Genomic DNA, 17,771 nt, shown 5'->3' with positions numbered 1-17,771 from the left:
TCAGACGTTCCTGCTTTACACCTTTATATCTCTTTTTGTGTATGTGTGTGCACACGCTGATGGCTGTGTGTTTTTGTGTAGTTCTCCTTTATGTCCATTATCTTTATTATGCATGTGTGATGTTTGGCAAGAAATCAGAGTGTGCAACTGCTTGTGTGTCTGTGTGCGTGTCTGAAATATCCCTGTCTTTTCAACGTTTCTCGTTCCCAATCAGTTGTCAGGCTGTGAATAGGAGGTTTGAATTTGCAGATTGCTGCTGAAACACAGCACATCAGTGTCATCCATGTTTATGACACCGATGACAGAGGCGGGGAATTGCAGCATAGCAGAGAGAAAAACAAACAGGTCTCCAAGGTGATTGAGAAGATTTCTGAGACTGAAACCAATGTGCTTATTATGAGAATGGCAGGATAAATATGCTGGAGGATGAGCCAAGAGCCTGATGGAGCACAGTAATCACTGGCAAATTGCAAACCTTAGTTTCTGCACGCAAACACTTTGCATAATATATCTATGGAGCTGCACATTTCCCAGCAAACAGCATCTGAACAGTTACAATCTCTAAATGAAGACATTAGCAGCTACATATTTTGAGATAGGAAACAGATTTGTGTCGCATGTACCTGTGGCTGGGTCGATAGTCCGCTCGATCAAGTGGTCGTCCTGGTGCACCCACTCCCCGTTGCACTTGAAGTAGATCTGCGTGGCCGGGGTGGAGCGGCAGGTCAGAGTCACCGGCTTGTTCTTCACGATGAAATTGTCCTCTGGCTCCACCAGGAAGTGAGGTAACAGGTCATTGAAGGCGGCGGGGAGTGTTGCTGTGGCGTGCTCGGAGCCTTTAGAGAAGGAAAAGGGAAAAAAAGTCAGTGATTTTCTAGAAATGCCAAATACAAAAACGCTTTTAGATGTTCAAGTTGTCATGAATGCAATGCACCAAATATCTAATGCAGAGATTTAGTGTCCTTGGCGAATTCATACATATTCATATGAAAGAGGAAGAAGAAGACGACAGATGGACAGATGGAGAAAAGAGAGACAGAAATAAGTTGGCAGTGACAGAGCTTGGCCTTGTATGCTGTATGGAGTCCAGGTCTTAACTTCAGCTCTTAATCACAGCCCTTTAACATCAGCGCTGATGGAACGCTGGCCATAAATATCGTCTCAGCGACTGGGACACTTCACAGCGTGTTATACGGCTCTTCAACCAGGAGTCTAACCGCATTAAGCAAGGCGGGGCAAGAGGCAGGGAGGGTAGAGATGAATGACAGCTGGATAGTTAGGGTTAGGTTAGCTAAATAAATAGAATATAAATATAGGCTGTGCTATTCCTTGAGACATACAGGACATGTGGAAGAAAAAAAAGGATAGATACATATCCACTCAGCGCCAGTAATGTAAAAACTATTAATATTCTTTACTTGAGTGAAAGTATTAGTATCACACTGTAAAATTACTAAACTATTAAACTATTAAATCAAGAATGGTACTTTAGTAAAATTATTTAAGTACAATCTTAGTTAAACATTTTTAAAGCAGAAGAGCAAATCTTTGGGTTTAAGAAACTGCTAAAGGTTTTTAAACAATAAGCGTCTCAGCTAAATACCTAACAACTCATTTTCTGTTAACCCACTCATTGTTTTAGTTACTTAAATATAATGTTTCATGGTTGAGTCTATATCAAATAATACTTTCCACAGTATGTTGTGTGTCAAAATCAGAATTTCTAAAAGTAACTAGTAAATAAACCTGTAAAAACGTTACATTTGGTTTCAAAAAATACAAAAAGAGTAGAAGTAAAAATAATACAAAATGGAAAGACTTGGGTAAAGTACAGTAACCTCAAATATGTACTTAAGTACAGTACTTGAGTGAATGTACTTAGTTACTTCCCACCAGTGCTGAGCGCTGATACAGGACAATGCTGCAATTTACGGCAAACTGAGAAATGTCCGAGACAAATGCTGAGTGACACAATGAAGCCTACAGCGCACATATCCCTCCTCCATGCACACAGTATCGCTCTCTAAACATATTAGCTTTGTGCGAGAGATAGCAAGAGGATGCGGACCGGAGGAGGAAGAGGGAAATAACCTCTTTACACCAACAACACTCAGGGGAGACCAGTAAATCCCAAAATAAAAGCTCTTTAAAAAGGAGTGTAATATTAATTTACTGCCATTAATCCAATATGGCTGACAGACCAGGCATTAACAACCTGCTCCATCACTCCCTGTGCAGCAGGAGAGGATGGGAGTCCACATCTCTCATAATGAAACTGCAACACGAGTGCTGACCTTCCTCTCCTCTCTTCCTCGCCCAGCCTTCACTCATCCTTGCAGCTTGCAGATGCCCGGGTCAGGGATAATATAACGTTGCATCACAAACACCCATTTTTGGACAAAGACATTATCTGTCAGGCCCTCCCCCACTGCACATTATATTAATATCTCTCTTTCATCTCCTCTTTTTCTTTTACCCCTGTGTGCTGAGTTGCTAATTTATCAGCATGAGATAGTGAAGCATGCCACTGCTGCTGCCGCTGAACCCCATTAATGTTTCGTGTACATGTTTAACTCTTAATGGAAACTAAATGTTCTGTGTCCAATGAACGACATACATCACTCGCTGACACTTTCCCCTTTCTCGAGCACATTTTCTCTTTTGAAACACATTTGCAGAGAAGAAAATGTTATTAATGTGGCAGCTCCCTTTTCAGGACAACACAACTGCCAAACAATATTTACTATGTATGCAAGTGTGTGTTTCTTGTATCGTGGTGTTGAGGAAAAGGCCACAGTTCATCATGAATGGTGAGTATAATTGCTCTAACTGAGAGCCAAAACTTTGCTAATAAACAGTGTGGGACCAGTAGGTCAGGTTGTTTGAAAGTGTATTGGTCTTAATGACGGCGGCTCCTTATAATGGGCCGGCTTCCAGCTTTGTGACCACGGCCATTAGCCGACCGGGGCTGACCCTCTGTATTGCCGGCAGACAGAAGAAGACAGCTCACTAAAACAATGGGCAAGGCTCACCTCACACCTGCCAGGTTAATCATCACATAGAGGACGGATGATGTTGAAACAGAGTGAAGTGAGCGCCACCTGAGACTCTGACGAGAGGCGAGAGCGGCGAGATGAGCCCCTGATAATGTTAACTCACCGCTGGATGCTCATTTGCAAGGGTCACATTCAACATGACCTCTCAACTTCTGATGAGGTTTCCAATTTGTGTTTGTGTGTTTGTGTGTGTCACAAGGGGTGGGGGCTAGACTACCCTTTTAGTACATGCGCTTTAGGTTAATGAGGTTAAACACGTAATTTCTTTACAGAAGTAAATTGTCCTTTTATGGGAGGGGATTCTAGTCACGCACCGCTTTATATCAAACCCATAATGGAAGGCTGATGCATTGTAAATTGGCTTAGATTATTGTCACAACATAATGTACTTCAAAGTCAACGTGCAGGCACACGTGCACACGCACACAGAGAGTATCAGCCACTTAACAGACTTGTTCAGGTCAATGCACAAATCAAATAGACATACAGCAGGACTATGGGCACTGCATTATATTCAGCTGAATGTGATTGGCCAAAGCTGCTGTTATTTGTCAAATGCGTAGAGTCCGTTGCCAGATCATTTAGTACACACACAAACAAGATGAAAAACCTCTCCCTTGCTGATTCATCCAGTGAAGATGATTTAATTGATGCACCATGCTGGATGTGTTGCTAGGGCCCAGTAAACATTGCATAAGTATCAAGCATTTTCATGAAAAGAAACCAGAAGAATGGTTTTATACATGTCTACTTTTTTTTTAAAGACACACATCAGGCTGTGACCTGACATTTGTCTGCACCTACACACACCTACACACACACACCTACACACACACACACACCTACACACACACCTACACACACACACACACACCTACACACACACACCTACACACACACACCCACACACACACCCACACCAGGGTATCCGCTAGGATTTTTTCTCGCCGGTCAAATGTCCGGGCAGAATTTATTTTATCGGACAAATTTGAAACTTACCGGTCATATTTCAATAATAATAAAAAGAGTTGTGTAGCAGAGTTTCCGTTAGCAGGTAATTACCGGACTATGAGCAGATATGTTGATGTTTAAAACTCAGTTCACGGGGCTCATTTTTATATTGCTTCAGTTTATAATCGTAACAGATCGAAAAATTCAGATTCATTTTCCAATAAATTATTCCACAAACATCATAATTATTACATTCAAACAAACTACTTGTAGTAGATAACGTACATTATTCAAAAGTTTACATTAACTTTGAATAATAACACGGCAGAAACGGATGCTCTCTTTTTCCCTCTCCCTCCCTCTCTCTCCTGACAGCCCGTCAGTTTCTCATGCAGCTCGCTAAACAGTGGGCGGGGCTTCAGGTGATTATGCAGAGCTGCGTGTCTCGGTCTGACTCAGCAGCTGATCTGATCTCTCTCTCGTGTCCGGTTATACTTCACTCGCGTTTATATCCATATCGATCAGATCCAGCTCTCCTGATCGGGCTTTATAGAGAGCACCGATCAAACTATTAAGAGTGAATATCGGCCGATAATGACCGGTGGCCGATCTATCGGAGCCTCCCTAATTATTACCAGACATTTTGACCGGCAGGTTTTGAATTTACCGGTTTTTAATCAATTTTACCAGGTACACACACACACACCAACACACAGCACACACACACACACACACCACCACATACACACACGACCCAACACACACAACACAACACACACACCCAACACACAACACACACAACCATCACCACACACACACACAACACACCACACACACACCACACACACACCACACACACACACACACCACACACACCACACACACACACACACACACACACACACACACACACACACCACACACACACACACACACACACACACACCCACACACACACACACACACACACACACACACACACACACACACACACACACACACACACACACACACACACACACACACACACACACACACACCACACACACACCACACACACACACACACACACACACACACACACACACACACACACACACACCACCACACACACACACACACACACACACACACACACACACACACACACACACACACACACACCACACACGTTAGTGAGCTGATCCGTGATGTCCAGAGCAGATTTCCTGCTGCGCACAGACCCCATGTCTCATGTGTTTGGCTGACCACTCGTCAACTCCCAAGTCATGGGGACAAGCATGTCCACAGGACAGGAACATTAATGAAGTTGTGTTGCAGTCTAAGACTATCAAAATATGTTTAAATAAAAAAACAAATGTTTTTCCTGTTGGCTCAGTATTTATATATACAGTGGGGCAAAAAAGTATTTAGTCAGCCACCAATTGTGCAAGTTCTCCCACTTAAAAAGATGAGACAGAATGGGGGGAAAGAATCCAGGAAATCACATTGTAGGATTTTTAATGAATTAATTGGTAAATTCCTCGGTAAAATAAGTATTTGGTCACCTACAAACAAACAAGATTTCTAGCTCTCACAGACCTGTAACTTCTTCTTTAAGAGCCTCCTCTGTCCTCCACTTGTTAACTGTATTAATGGCACCTGTTTGAACTCGTTATCAGTATAAAAGACACCTGTCCACAACCTCAAACAGTCACGCTCCAAACTCCACTATGGCCAAGACCAAAGAGCTGTCAAAGGATACCAGAAACTAAAGTGTAGACCTGCACCAGGCTGGGAAGACTGAATCTGCAATAGGTAAGCAGCTTGGTGTGAAGAAATCAACTGTGGGAGCAATTATTAGAAAATGGAAGACATACAAGACCACTGATAATCTCCCTCGATCTGGGGCTCCACGCAAGATCTCACCCTGTGGGGTCAAAATGATCACAAGAACGGTGAGCAAAAATCCCAGAACCACACGGGGGGACCTAGTCAATGACCTGCAGAGAGCTGGGACCAAAGTAACAAAGGCTACCATCAGTAACACACTACGCCGCCAGGGACTCAAATCCTGCAGTGCCAGACGTGTCCCCCTGCTTAAGCCAGTACATGTCCAGGCCCGTCTGAAGTTTGCTAGAGAGCATTTAGATCAGGGGTACTCAAATACAAATCTTAAAGGTCCAAAATAAATGTTTCAATAAGACAAAGTTCCGTTTATCACGGTCATTCAAACTTTTAAACAATTGCAACAAGATTCTTAACACGAGGTTGCAAAAACAAAAATAATCTGTATGCAGCAGTTTTCATTGTTATTGTGTCTGTGCTTGACCCCTCAGAGTCGCAGTGTAAGAGCTGCACAGTTATGAATAAAGGCAGCTGCACCCTCTTTCATTCAGCATTCCCATTATTGCTTTATAAATGTATTCCCCCTTGTGCGTCCACTGAGGTTCGTCAGGCCCAACACATCTTCAACAAACTCCCCCTTTGCCTCATCATAACAACTCACAAACACCAGCAACTGAGCATTGTCAGTGGTGTCAGTGGACTCACCCACAGCTAAGGAAATGCACTGTGCATTTTTTATTCCATCACAAAGCTGATGAATCAAATCACCAGCCAGTATATGTATGTTCTTCTGGTTGCTGTGGAATCTGAGAGGGGATTTGCTTGATTTGACCTGTTATTTCCTCTTTTTGTGTGCCTTCAACATGGTCTCCATCACTTCAGTCATGCATTCTTTTATACTTCAGTTATTATCGAGTGGAAAGTCCTTACCTACTGGCCTAGTTCAATCAAAGTGGTTACTTTTTATTGGCTGGGCAGTGTAGTTTTAAACACCGTCTTATTTGACTTTCTCAGGACTTAAAACAGTTTTTTGGGGGCAGACCCCCTCAAAGAAAATAATATATTTACACACGTAAGGTCATCATCTTAATAGTTGTGTATGCTCATCCATGAGCAGAGCATCAAGTTGACATGTCTATTACAGCTGAATGCGGCGATTACCATCTTGTTCAGCAAAACGCCTCACAAACGTATTAAGATCAACAGCTTTAGTGCGTTTTGATTCAATGCTGAGTACAGCCAAACTGACAGTCTCTTCTCTGTCAGACCGCAAATACCTCATTCCTTCAGCGCTTGGGTCCGAATGCTTCTCGTTTTGCGCCGTCCCGTTCAAATGAAATCGCCGCCAATCATATGTCCACGCTCGCGCCAGGACCGGGGGAGGGGTTACATGACGTGCATCTTGTGCTGCATTCACTTGCACTCGGACATTAGATACTTTCTCTCATAAATGTCCGATGAGCCACAACTTTTCTTTCAAAACAAAGCTGCCAACTGGGGTGGCAGCTGGGGTGGCAAGGCCTATTTTTAGGGTGTCAGTTGCCACCCCGGTAGGTGAAACAAGGCTACTAGCTACAGTACAGATGGAACTAGATGAGCCGTTAACTCTCGCTCTGAATTTTTTTTTTTTTAAACTCTCGCTCTGACTCAGACAGGTTGAAATAGACGAGACACACATTTTTCCCACCCGCATTCCGCGAAGACCCGCCCTACTGTGCCTCAAATTCGCAGATTGTTTGGGGGGAAAAAACGCCTACGGGATGCTGAATGTGATTGGACCAATGCGTTGACAGACACACACAGACAGTGGAACAGGACATGCAGAGCACTGTTTGCAGTCTATGGACAGAGCGGATCATTTTGACTCGTTGCGTTGTGGCGATGTCTCGCAGATAACACAGATAATACAGATAATACATATGAAAAGTATAATTTGCTCAGAGTCCAGAGACAGTTGTGGTTCGGTCCGGATCCGGACCGGAGTCCGGACTTTGAGGATGCCTGATTTAGATGATCCAGAAGAGGATTGGGAGAATGTCATATGGTCAGATGAAACCAAAATAGAACTTTTTGGTAAAATCTCAACTAGACGTGTTTGGAGGAGAAAGAATGCTGAGTTGCATCCAAAGAACACCATGCCTACTGTGAAACATGGGGGAGGAAACATCATGCTTTGGGGCTGTTTGTCTGCAAAGGGACCAGGACGACTGATCCGTGTAAAGGAAAGAATGAATGGAGCCATGTATCGTGAGATTTTGAGTGACAACCTCCTTCCATCAGCAAGGGCATTGAAGATGAAACGTGGCTGGGTCTTTCAGCATGACAATGATCCCAAACACACCTGCCCGGGCAACGAAGGAGTGGCTTCGTAAGAAGCCTTTCAAGGTCCTGGAGTGGCCTAGCCAGTCTCCAGATCTCAACCCCATAGAAAATCTTTGGAGGGAGTTGAAAGTCCGTGTTGCCCAGCGACAGCCCCAAAACATCACTGCTCTAGAGGAGATCTGCATGGAGGAATGGGCCAAAATACCAGCAACAGTGTGTGAAAACCTCGTGAAGACTTACAGAAAACGTTTGACCTCTGTCATTGCCAACAAAGGCTATATAACAAAGTATTGAGATGAACTTTTGTTATTGACCAAATACTTATTTTCCACCATCATTTGCAAATAAATTCTTTAAAAATCAGACAATGTGATTTTCTGGATTTTTCTTTTCTCATTTTGTCTCTCATAGATGAGGGTATACCTAGGATGAAAATTACAGGCCTCTCTCGTCTTTTTAAGTGGGAGAACTTGCACAATTGGTGGCTGACTAAATACTTTTTTGCCCCACTGTATATGCCCCGACCAATGTAAAAGGCACGAAGGATCAGATTTCCACAAGTGTTGCAGCTTTGTAAACATCTTTTGTTACCATCCATCTTCAGTCACTGACTATCACTTTCCAGGAATATTTTTTGTATGCACACAAATCTCAAGTCTCATGTTTGAAATTAAACTCTTCAGATATCCTCCCTCCTCTGCTCGTGTCAGCGGTCCCCACACTGTCTCCTTGTGTTATCTCCTTTTGTTTAAAACTTTTTATTTTAATATTGGACTCCGGCTTATTATCCACTTGGAGAACAGAATTACTGAGTGCACCGGAGAAGGAGGATGTCAGCAGGGATAAAAACTATAGCTGGAGAGAAAATAATCTTCTTTTGTGTTTCTCCCTCATGGCACCAACACACGGGTGCCCTTTGGAGCCAATTACCTTTTTTTTTTTTTTTACAATGTCATGTCCCGAAGGAAAGCATCATTGAGCAATCACTGGGCATAATTTACATCACAGTGATGAACAGCAGCCATAACAAGTGTTTTATGACACCATCAGCACCTTACATAGTCCTCTGAAATTAATTAAATTGAAATCACTATCCGGAATATTAAACCATTTCATGTTCAGCTGCCATTAACAACAAGCCAAGTTCAATTTGTACAATCACTCTGTTGGTGGATGCTCTTAAACCATTGAGTTCATGTATTGTAATCACTCCAAATGTAATGGACGTACATTAGTGTCATGGAAACAAAAGCGTTATTGTGTGGTTATTTTCAATAAGCCTCAGACAACATTAACATTAACAATGATCAAACACAGCAGGAAAGACGCAGAAATGGGATTTTTTTCAGAAAAAGAAACCTCCATCCACCATCATATATAATGTGGAGCACTGCTGACTGATGTATGTTTGTCCACAGATGACACATATTTACTCCTCCACATGTCTAGTATTGAGAGAATACATTTTTCAATGAGACAACCATTCTTCATTAAGACACACAGTCTTTCTCTGTCAAACATACAAAGTACAAAATATAGATCGCAGGCATGCAAAAAAGGAAATTGCTGCTCAAACAGCTTTGTCTTTCTCTGGATCAATGAGAGATGCAGAATTATGAATGCAAAAAAAACCCAGCAGGTTTAGAGAGAAACCCTCAAAAGCCAACTAATTCAGATACAGTACAATAGCCCTGGTTATTGAGGGTGGTCTGGGAAACCATCAATCACTGGCTGTAAAAACACACTTGTATAGAAACGGACTCAGATGCATTAAATAAACATGTAGGAGAGATGGCACCCATGGCAACCCAAACTTCACCCCATCACATTTGCATCAAGAATAAAAAAAATCAGGGAGAAAGGGACAGAAGGAGGCGGGGGCTGTGTGGCGAATAAGTAAATCAGCATCACACATGCCGCACACAACGTTATTGCAATCTGCTCCTATTTAAATGAATAGAAAATGGTCTGCTAAGCATGCACATTGATGCAGAGCTGTACATCTGTGTGCATATATTAATCCAGGACACTAAGAACACGCTGCCTACACTGTTCCCTAACAAGAATATTCCCAAGATAGATGCGTTTCCTTACGCTCGGGTCTCTTGGTCACCTTTTTAAAAAAAAATGCCATCAAAAGTCTATGACATAAATCATATCCACTCAAACAGGCAGCCCTTTGAATGATTAGATGCTGCCGAGTCATGTCGGTAAACAAAAGAATACAAAGTTAGAGCAGTTAGTTGTGTAAATACGCTGCACAGCAACACCATTAATGAGCCTTGCACCTTTGAACAGGAACACATCTGCTGATTCCGGTTTGTTGATTCTTATTTATGTTTTCCTGTCATCTATTTGAAGCGACGCCTCAGCAGGGGGGTCCAAGCAGGGAAGAAACGTTCAGCCGTCTACCTTTGCCACCAGCGCCGACACCTTCGCTTTGCTCGCCTTTCAAGGCGACGCCTTCTTGAATGGCGCATTTGCCTTGAAACCTATGACACCATTCTAAGCTCCTGTCAACGTAATAGAGCTGACATTTTAAGAAGTGCGCTTAAGTGACAGTCTGCATGTGTGTGTGAGTTTGTGCAAATGTGGGAGTTTGTGCAATGTGTGTGAATAAATAGCTGAAAGTGATGTTTAACAAGATCAGCCGCTGGAAGCATGATTTGTGTACATAACAGCAAGAGCGCTAACACGAGACACAATCATCTTTCCCTTTTAATCGTTATTCGTTGAGACCTGTGATTCAGAAGCCACATTCCTATTCTTAGATGCATCATTAACACTGTGTGGACGAAGAGTCTCCGGCTTCACGTTCATCACTCGAGTGCCACAGCTGATGCTTTGTCTACATTCACTTCCAGGTGTTTCCACGCACAGAAGACAGATTCAAAACCCTTTTCTGAACCCCTGCTTCAATCACTGGCTCTGAATCTGCCAAAAACTATTCATTTTGCAATGCATAATTCAGTGACTACACTACTCTGAGTATTTTACACAAATTACAAATATACCGTCCTCTTTCATGACATATTGTAGGCCTTTCAAAATGATGTATGAGTAATAAGACACGAAGAAATACACTTTTAATCACCACAAGAGATGAAGAACTTGAATTGAAGAAATGCATAATTCACACCCAGAGCATGGCAAAGATCAAGGTCCATTTCATTTAGACATGCGCTCTTCTTTGAGTTTAAAAATAATCTATTCTCCAAAATAATATTAAAGGCAGAAGACATTCAGAAACTTGAATGTCTATTTCTGAAGCTTTGGTTAGCTATTAGGTTAGCCTCTTTGTAAAAGGTCACTTCAACTAACAAAATATTCAGCCTGAAACAAAAACAGAATTGAAAGATCCCTCTGCAGGAGATGTGAAATATTAATCATGAGGCTAGATAATAATGGGGAGACTCACAAAACACAGTGAGGCTTGTGCACACAATACTAGTTGATATTCAAAATGCTTTAGCACTCAGTATTTAAATATCTCAGATTCTTCAAAGCTTCACCTGTTAGGCGGTTCTGCATGTTTTTCCAAAAGAGTCAGAGATTCAGACACAATTTGACTTAATAACTACACGCAATCCTCAAAGGAGCTGGAGATATCCTGAGCTGTCGGGAGGGGCAGACGCATTTGCAGGCTTTTCCATCCAAGACACGCACACGCTCGTGGATTTGTCGTCCCCTTGCGCTTAGACGGAAACTTGGTTATCCGCAAGCAAGTTGATTACAGAAGCGCAGGAATGGGGAGGAACAGAAACGCAGACGGATAGGAGGCGGTTTTAAATCTGTGAAATGGATGTTAGGAAATAATAGGAAGAAGCAAGAAGTCAAAGACAAGAGATTACCAAGTGAATCCTTTAATTACCGGATATGCCTGGAGCTTATACGAGATGTTTCACACTCTGCTTTTTACAACAATTCAGACTGCAGAAAGCAGGGCGGATTGCCATAATGATCAGAAGCCATAAACCTTAAAATAATGAGTTGTCACTATTGCTGGAAATCTATATTGTTTATGATGCTGGAACAACCGAACACAAACACTTCTAATGGCAATCGTTACTTTGAGAGCTTTGCAATTAGATCAAACATGTTCTCTTTCAGCTGGCCTCGTAGCTCACAATATGCCAAGCGTCCACACAGAAAATACACCACTTTAGAGAGCGTCCAAAAAAAACATGTTCAATTTGGCAAGATGACAAAGCGGCAGGGTGTATAACTGCTGATTTCGGCAGAAGTTACTCATCCTGTTCCAAAGGCCTTTGACACAAATCGTGGTAAACGTGAGGCCCTCTGCGACACTTGTCAAAGTGTTGTCAACCTGCCCATTCCTCTCTTCCTCCACCGCGGCTCATCATTTAGCCTCCACACAGTGTAAGAGTGGCGAGGAAAGAAATGGGGGATGACTTGGCCCATCTAATTAGTGTGACAGAGCATGGAGGCTCCTCCGCATCAGACGGAGAATTAGAACACAACACGGAGATATGATCCATAACAAGGCAGAGATAAAGCATCACCTGTTCAACTCTAATTACTGTTACAGTATGCCGGCACCACCTACACTATTTAACAAGCCACCAGCACTTTCTGTATCCATGACAGCTTTAGCTACTGGGCTCAGTAACAGTAAAGACATGATTGAAACTCATTGAGAATTTAATAAAGTTAATACTAATAATGTCTCCAGTGTTTTTCTTTCACATTGGCGTGCCATGGTGGTCGGCAAGTGTCTTAGCTCCACTAAATGTATTCAATTAAACGTATTTGCAATCACGAAGTGGGAAACATTTAGAGGACAAAATGGCTTATTGATACCAGGTTTAAATGGCATTTTATTATTTAAATAACACACCCAATTACAGATCTCATGTGAAAGTGTCTATATACAACCTTTTAGCATTTCAAAGTGCTGGATATGTCTTTCCATTTTCCTCAGGCTACTCCTAGTGACAAATGTAGTGACTTTCTCAGTCCATAAACAACAAAAGAAAGAAATGTATTTAAATATATTACATTGCTATTTATTCCCATTGCTCATGATGGCAGTCCACGGCTCTCCTCTGATCAGCACAGGGGCTCTCCTTCTCCTCTTGCAGTGTATAACATCATCCGACAACTTTTAAAGGACATTTGGAGCTAGCTCTAGGTTCTATCATTAAAAGATTTTGCAACAAGGCCGAGGATACACTGCATTTTGTTTTCCACAGCTTTGTGCCTTCATTGCCCCTGGAGATCTTAGTCTGTGAAAAGCAAGGATTATGGTAACTAAACTAAATGCATGTGTATCCTTATGCTATAGCACTCAATATTTACTGAACAATTGCAAGGTAAAAGCAAACAAGTCGACTATTGCCACTCACCACTAATATGTGCCATTTGAATGCAAAGTATGATAGAGGTTGATAGAAGTCACATTAGTCTGTGATATGAGAGTGATCACACAGTCATTAGCAGTCATTCTCAGGGCATCATGAATGAAAAACACAATTTAATGGCATCCATCCAATGTAGAAATGTTAGTATAACCAACAGGTGGACACTGCCATCCTTAGCCTGGCTAACAATCGTTTTTGCTCAGATAATGAGCCATGAAAACACATCTTTTTAATTGTATTCATCTTTCTTATTCCAGAAAATAACATCAAATGCAAACTCCAGCCTCTCTAATCCACAAACATGCCAAGAAGATGAATGCAGCAAACCATTAGAATTGCAGACATGTGGCATGTGACACAAAAAAACAATGTGTGTACCACGATGACATGTTTGAGGGATACAGAGGCGCCGGACGTGAAAGAGAAATATAACAAGGAATTATATAGATAAGTGTGACCGACTAGAAATAAAAAGGCCGAGCTGGTTATCTGATATGACTTTCCCGGCAAAGCAAAGCACATTTTAACTCCACGTGTTTAGGGTATCAGTCGAATGCAGAAGCAGCGAGCACAGGGGAAAACTCATTTCAACCAGAACAGCTTTCTGATTATTCCCTCCATTTTTATTTTTTTGTTTTTCAGCTCATCCAGTCCTCCTGACATCACAACCGAAAGCAGAGACACGCTGGCGTCTGTGATTCAGCAATGCATGAATACAAATCGGTTTTAGAAGAAGCACATCTTTCATTACTCAGAAGAACACACCACCTCCTCCATTTCAGGTTAATCTACCTCACAAAATGAATTTGAGTTTGCTCAGCCAATTTGAGGGAGTACAATTACATATGAAGCACTAACTTTTGAATAAAATGAGCTCGGAGTGTGCGACTGCAGCAACATGTAACATTCACACCTCCTAATGCAAAAACAACACAGATTTCCCGGTGAATTCCCAGTGATGGCAGCTGGTTTAACAACTCATGTGCGTCCTGCTTGAGAATGACTCATGTCTCTTGACCGTCATCTATGCATTGGTAATCACTCCTGTAATATGGACATGACTTCTCACCTAGTGATGTAAATTAAGGTTGATGCAAATGTAATCACACCCTTCCAACAAACAACCCTGTACAGCCTTAAGCGAATAATAACCATAATCATGGAGACCAATGTGCAGTCACTGTGGAAGGCAATGAGGTGAAAATTAAATAAACTGAAAAATAGGATGAGAATAAAACCAGCAGCTCAATGAGCAATCCAAATAAAATAACCTTTTCCTATAGAGCTGATGTTTTTCCCCAAGACAGTCCAATTTATTTTTGTTTAACAACATTGAAGCTTGTATAAGAGAGGAGAGGAAGAGATGATGCCACACTTTAGAACCGCGCTTGTTCTCTGCAACCCTGCAGATCAGATGTAATGTTGTAGGCTTTAAGCTACTTTATGCTCCGACTGCTGATGCATACACAAAGTAACCCCCTATTCCTGAGACAGACAATCTCAAACACTTAGAGTAGGGAGAATACATGTATTATTTTATCTAATTCATTAAAACCTTTTTCTAAAATTGTTCAACGATGAATAGCATGGAGGGTTTATACAATTTTAATGCAGAAAAGCTGGAGGGAAAGCAAGATATTGTCATTAGCAGGAGGAGCAATAGAATGTTTTCACTCAGAAGTACCGTTTATTTCCCAATGGTGGAAGTAGTATTTAAAAATAAGCCTGGCGCTAGTTAATTAGGTTATTGTTATCGTTTTTGGTCTTTCCATAAAAGAGCAAAACTACACATTTTTCTCTTCATATTTTCTTACTTGTACCTCCGATCGGTGGCAAGGCCATTTGTTCCAACTGCGGATGCTTTTGAAATAAAGGTCACAAACAAAACCAAAATAATTTTCTAAAGAAATAATGTAGTAGTATTTTTAGGCTAACGTTATTGTAGAAGGAATTCACTATGCTTGTTTTTTTAAGATGTGGATTTATACACTTTTGGTGAGCCACAGCGTATTGATGTGCATGGGGGATTGACTGAATAAACTACAGTGCCCATCTTCATGATAATGAGGGAACATGTCATGCAGTGTCACAGCTCCTCTGTCTTTGGATACAAGCATATACTTGTTAGGAGGATCAAATTATTGTTGGCTTAAGCCTTCTCATGGGATTTGTTGACGATAGGAAAACAATAAAACAGCCCTGCAGTTTAAATATTTTACTACAAACAACCACTTAATTGAAGGTGAACAGATTAAAAGATTTATGTCAAAAGTAAAAATACTCCTTCTGAACAATATTATTTTTATGAAGCACTTTCTTTTATGTTATGTGCTTTTCAGGCTAACTGCTTCAAATACTCCTGGGTAAGTGACAATTGAGAAATGTATTTGTATTTTTTGTGTTTTTACATGCATGTCAAGTCTTAATCTGCATTGCAAGCTGTAAATACACTGGTAATGGATTAAGAAAAAACTATGATTCTCTCTGTAAGGATAATGAAATGACAGAATGAAGTGTCAAACATTGATACTCAAATACTCAGTACATCAAAACCACGTCAGTGCTCGAGTAATATGCTTAGTTACTCTCTTCCTGTATCGGGGACAAGAGGCTGTGTGTGTGAGGCAGATAGCAGCGCACAGGGATCCTCCTCCTGGGCTGCGGCTGCAACTGATGATCTTCTGACAGCCGACGTGATGAGGAGGGACAGCGCCGCTACGCCGCTAATAACACCTCACCGCAAATAAGGGCTGAAGACATGCACCGTCTGATAACAAGGGAGCTAATCTCATTGTACAGCAGGTGCTGCAAATTCTAATCTCCATCTCCTTTCTTATTTGCTTCTCTGCTCTCGCTTGTCAAATTGTATTTGATCATATTAGAAATCTCATTTTAAAATATACATAAAGTGAGTAGTGGACATCTAAGATGGTCAGTCAGTCCACAAAAAGGTATGATATTTGTATGTTTTGTGTTGATGTTTGAAACTAAAGTTTTAGTTCTGTTAACTTGCACATTTCATCACAATGAACTTGTGCGGTGGCTGTTTCAACATATAACACATTTAAAATAATTTATGCTAAAAATGTCAGAATGTAATAACATTTCCAAGTTTAGTTAGAAATTGTCAAACTGCATTTACACCCGTGCAAAGCAGGTGACTGTGATGCCGCCCACAGTTATATCTGCTCGACAGGCTGTGACTTTCTGCTAAATCTGCCTGAAAAATCACCATAAATGTGTTTTCTGGGACGGTAAGCGGTTTAGTATACCCAGTTCAAATATAAATGCATTGTTTTCAAGCCACTGACAGAACAACTTAGTCATTAGTGCAGTTGTTGTAACACAGAGAACAAGCTGCAGTGGGCTCATCTGAGGCAGAGGGACATTTCATTTTCCATCACAATGGCCAGCTTCGTGTTTTCACTTACTCACTTTTTCAGAGGGACTACAGCCGTATGCACAATACACAGATTCTTCAAGCTGTCCTTGAGATGCTCCCATTGAGACGTGTGCTTTTCCATCTGTCTTCTGTGTATATAGTGAACACTAAATAAAAAAACACTTTGGAGGACAAATTCAGCATAGTTGTTATTATAGTGTACGTGTGGAGCACAGTGCCTTTCTCCTGAGTTCCCTCAACAATGGAACAGCTGGTCTGGGTTTTTTTCTACTCCCTGCTAGGGCTGTGCATCTTCACTGGTCTCACGATTCGATGATGATTATCCTGTCACCGATTCGATTCAATATCCCGATGCATCACAACGATGCATACCAATGCGTTGCATCCTCAATTTTCTATATTACTCCACATGGCTTATCTTTCATCAATGAATACATGCAGTAAATACATATGAACTCTCTTTTTATTATTTACAAAGTGCTTCAGAAATCAACATAAATGTCTTGACATTAATTTATAACACAAAATAAATCAATTGTATAGCTCTAGCCTCCCTATATCTGTGTGTGAAATTGTTCCATCCTCAAAAACAAAAAACGAATGCTTCTGCAGTCTAGCTGCAGCTTCTAGCAACGGTCTTCTGTTAAAAAGGACACTGAATGTGGCATCACAAACATGACTCCCACCCACATTGAGGATGCTTCCTACGCCCATGCCATGAGACACAGTTTTCGTGAATATTGTTGTTTTTTGCCCCAACGGGCGGGGGCATGGGGTTTTAAAATATCCCATGTGTTAGTGAATTTTTAAATATTTTCATTTAGAATAGCA

At 41.4% G+C, this 17,771-nt stretch overlaps 1 protein-coding gene across 6 annotated transcripts in view; it reads right to left on the bottom strand.

Moving 5' to 3' along the window:
* unc5a (unc-5 netrin receptor A) overlaps window positions 1–17,771 on the bottom strand; it is a 144,554-nt gene that overhangs the window by 66,989 nt on the left and 59,794 nt on the right. For all 6 annotated transcript variants that reach the window (XM_034232580.1, XM_034232581.1, XM_034232582.1 and 3 more), the window contains exon 2: window positions 624–836. In XM_034232580.1, the coding sequence (XP_034088471.1) occupies window positions 624–836 (213 nt within the window). The remainder of the gene's footprint in view (window positions 1–623; window positions 837–17,771) is intronic.

The sequence above is a fragment of the Gymnodraco acuticeps genome, unplaced genomic scaffold, assembly GCF_902827175.1.
Source record: "Gymnodraco acuticeps unplaced genomic scaffold, fGymAcu1.1, whole genome shotgun sequence".
Lineage (NCBI taxonomy): Eukaryota > Metazoa > Chordata > Actinopteri > Perciformes > Bathydraconidae > Gymnodraco > Gymnodraco acuticeps.
This window is presented reverse-complemented; position numbering and strand designations above follow the sequence as displayed.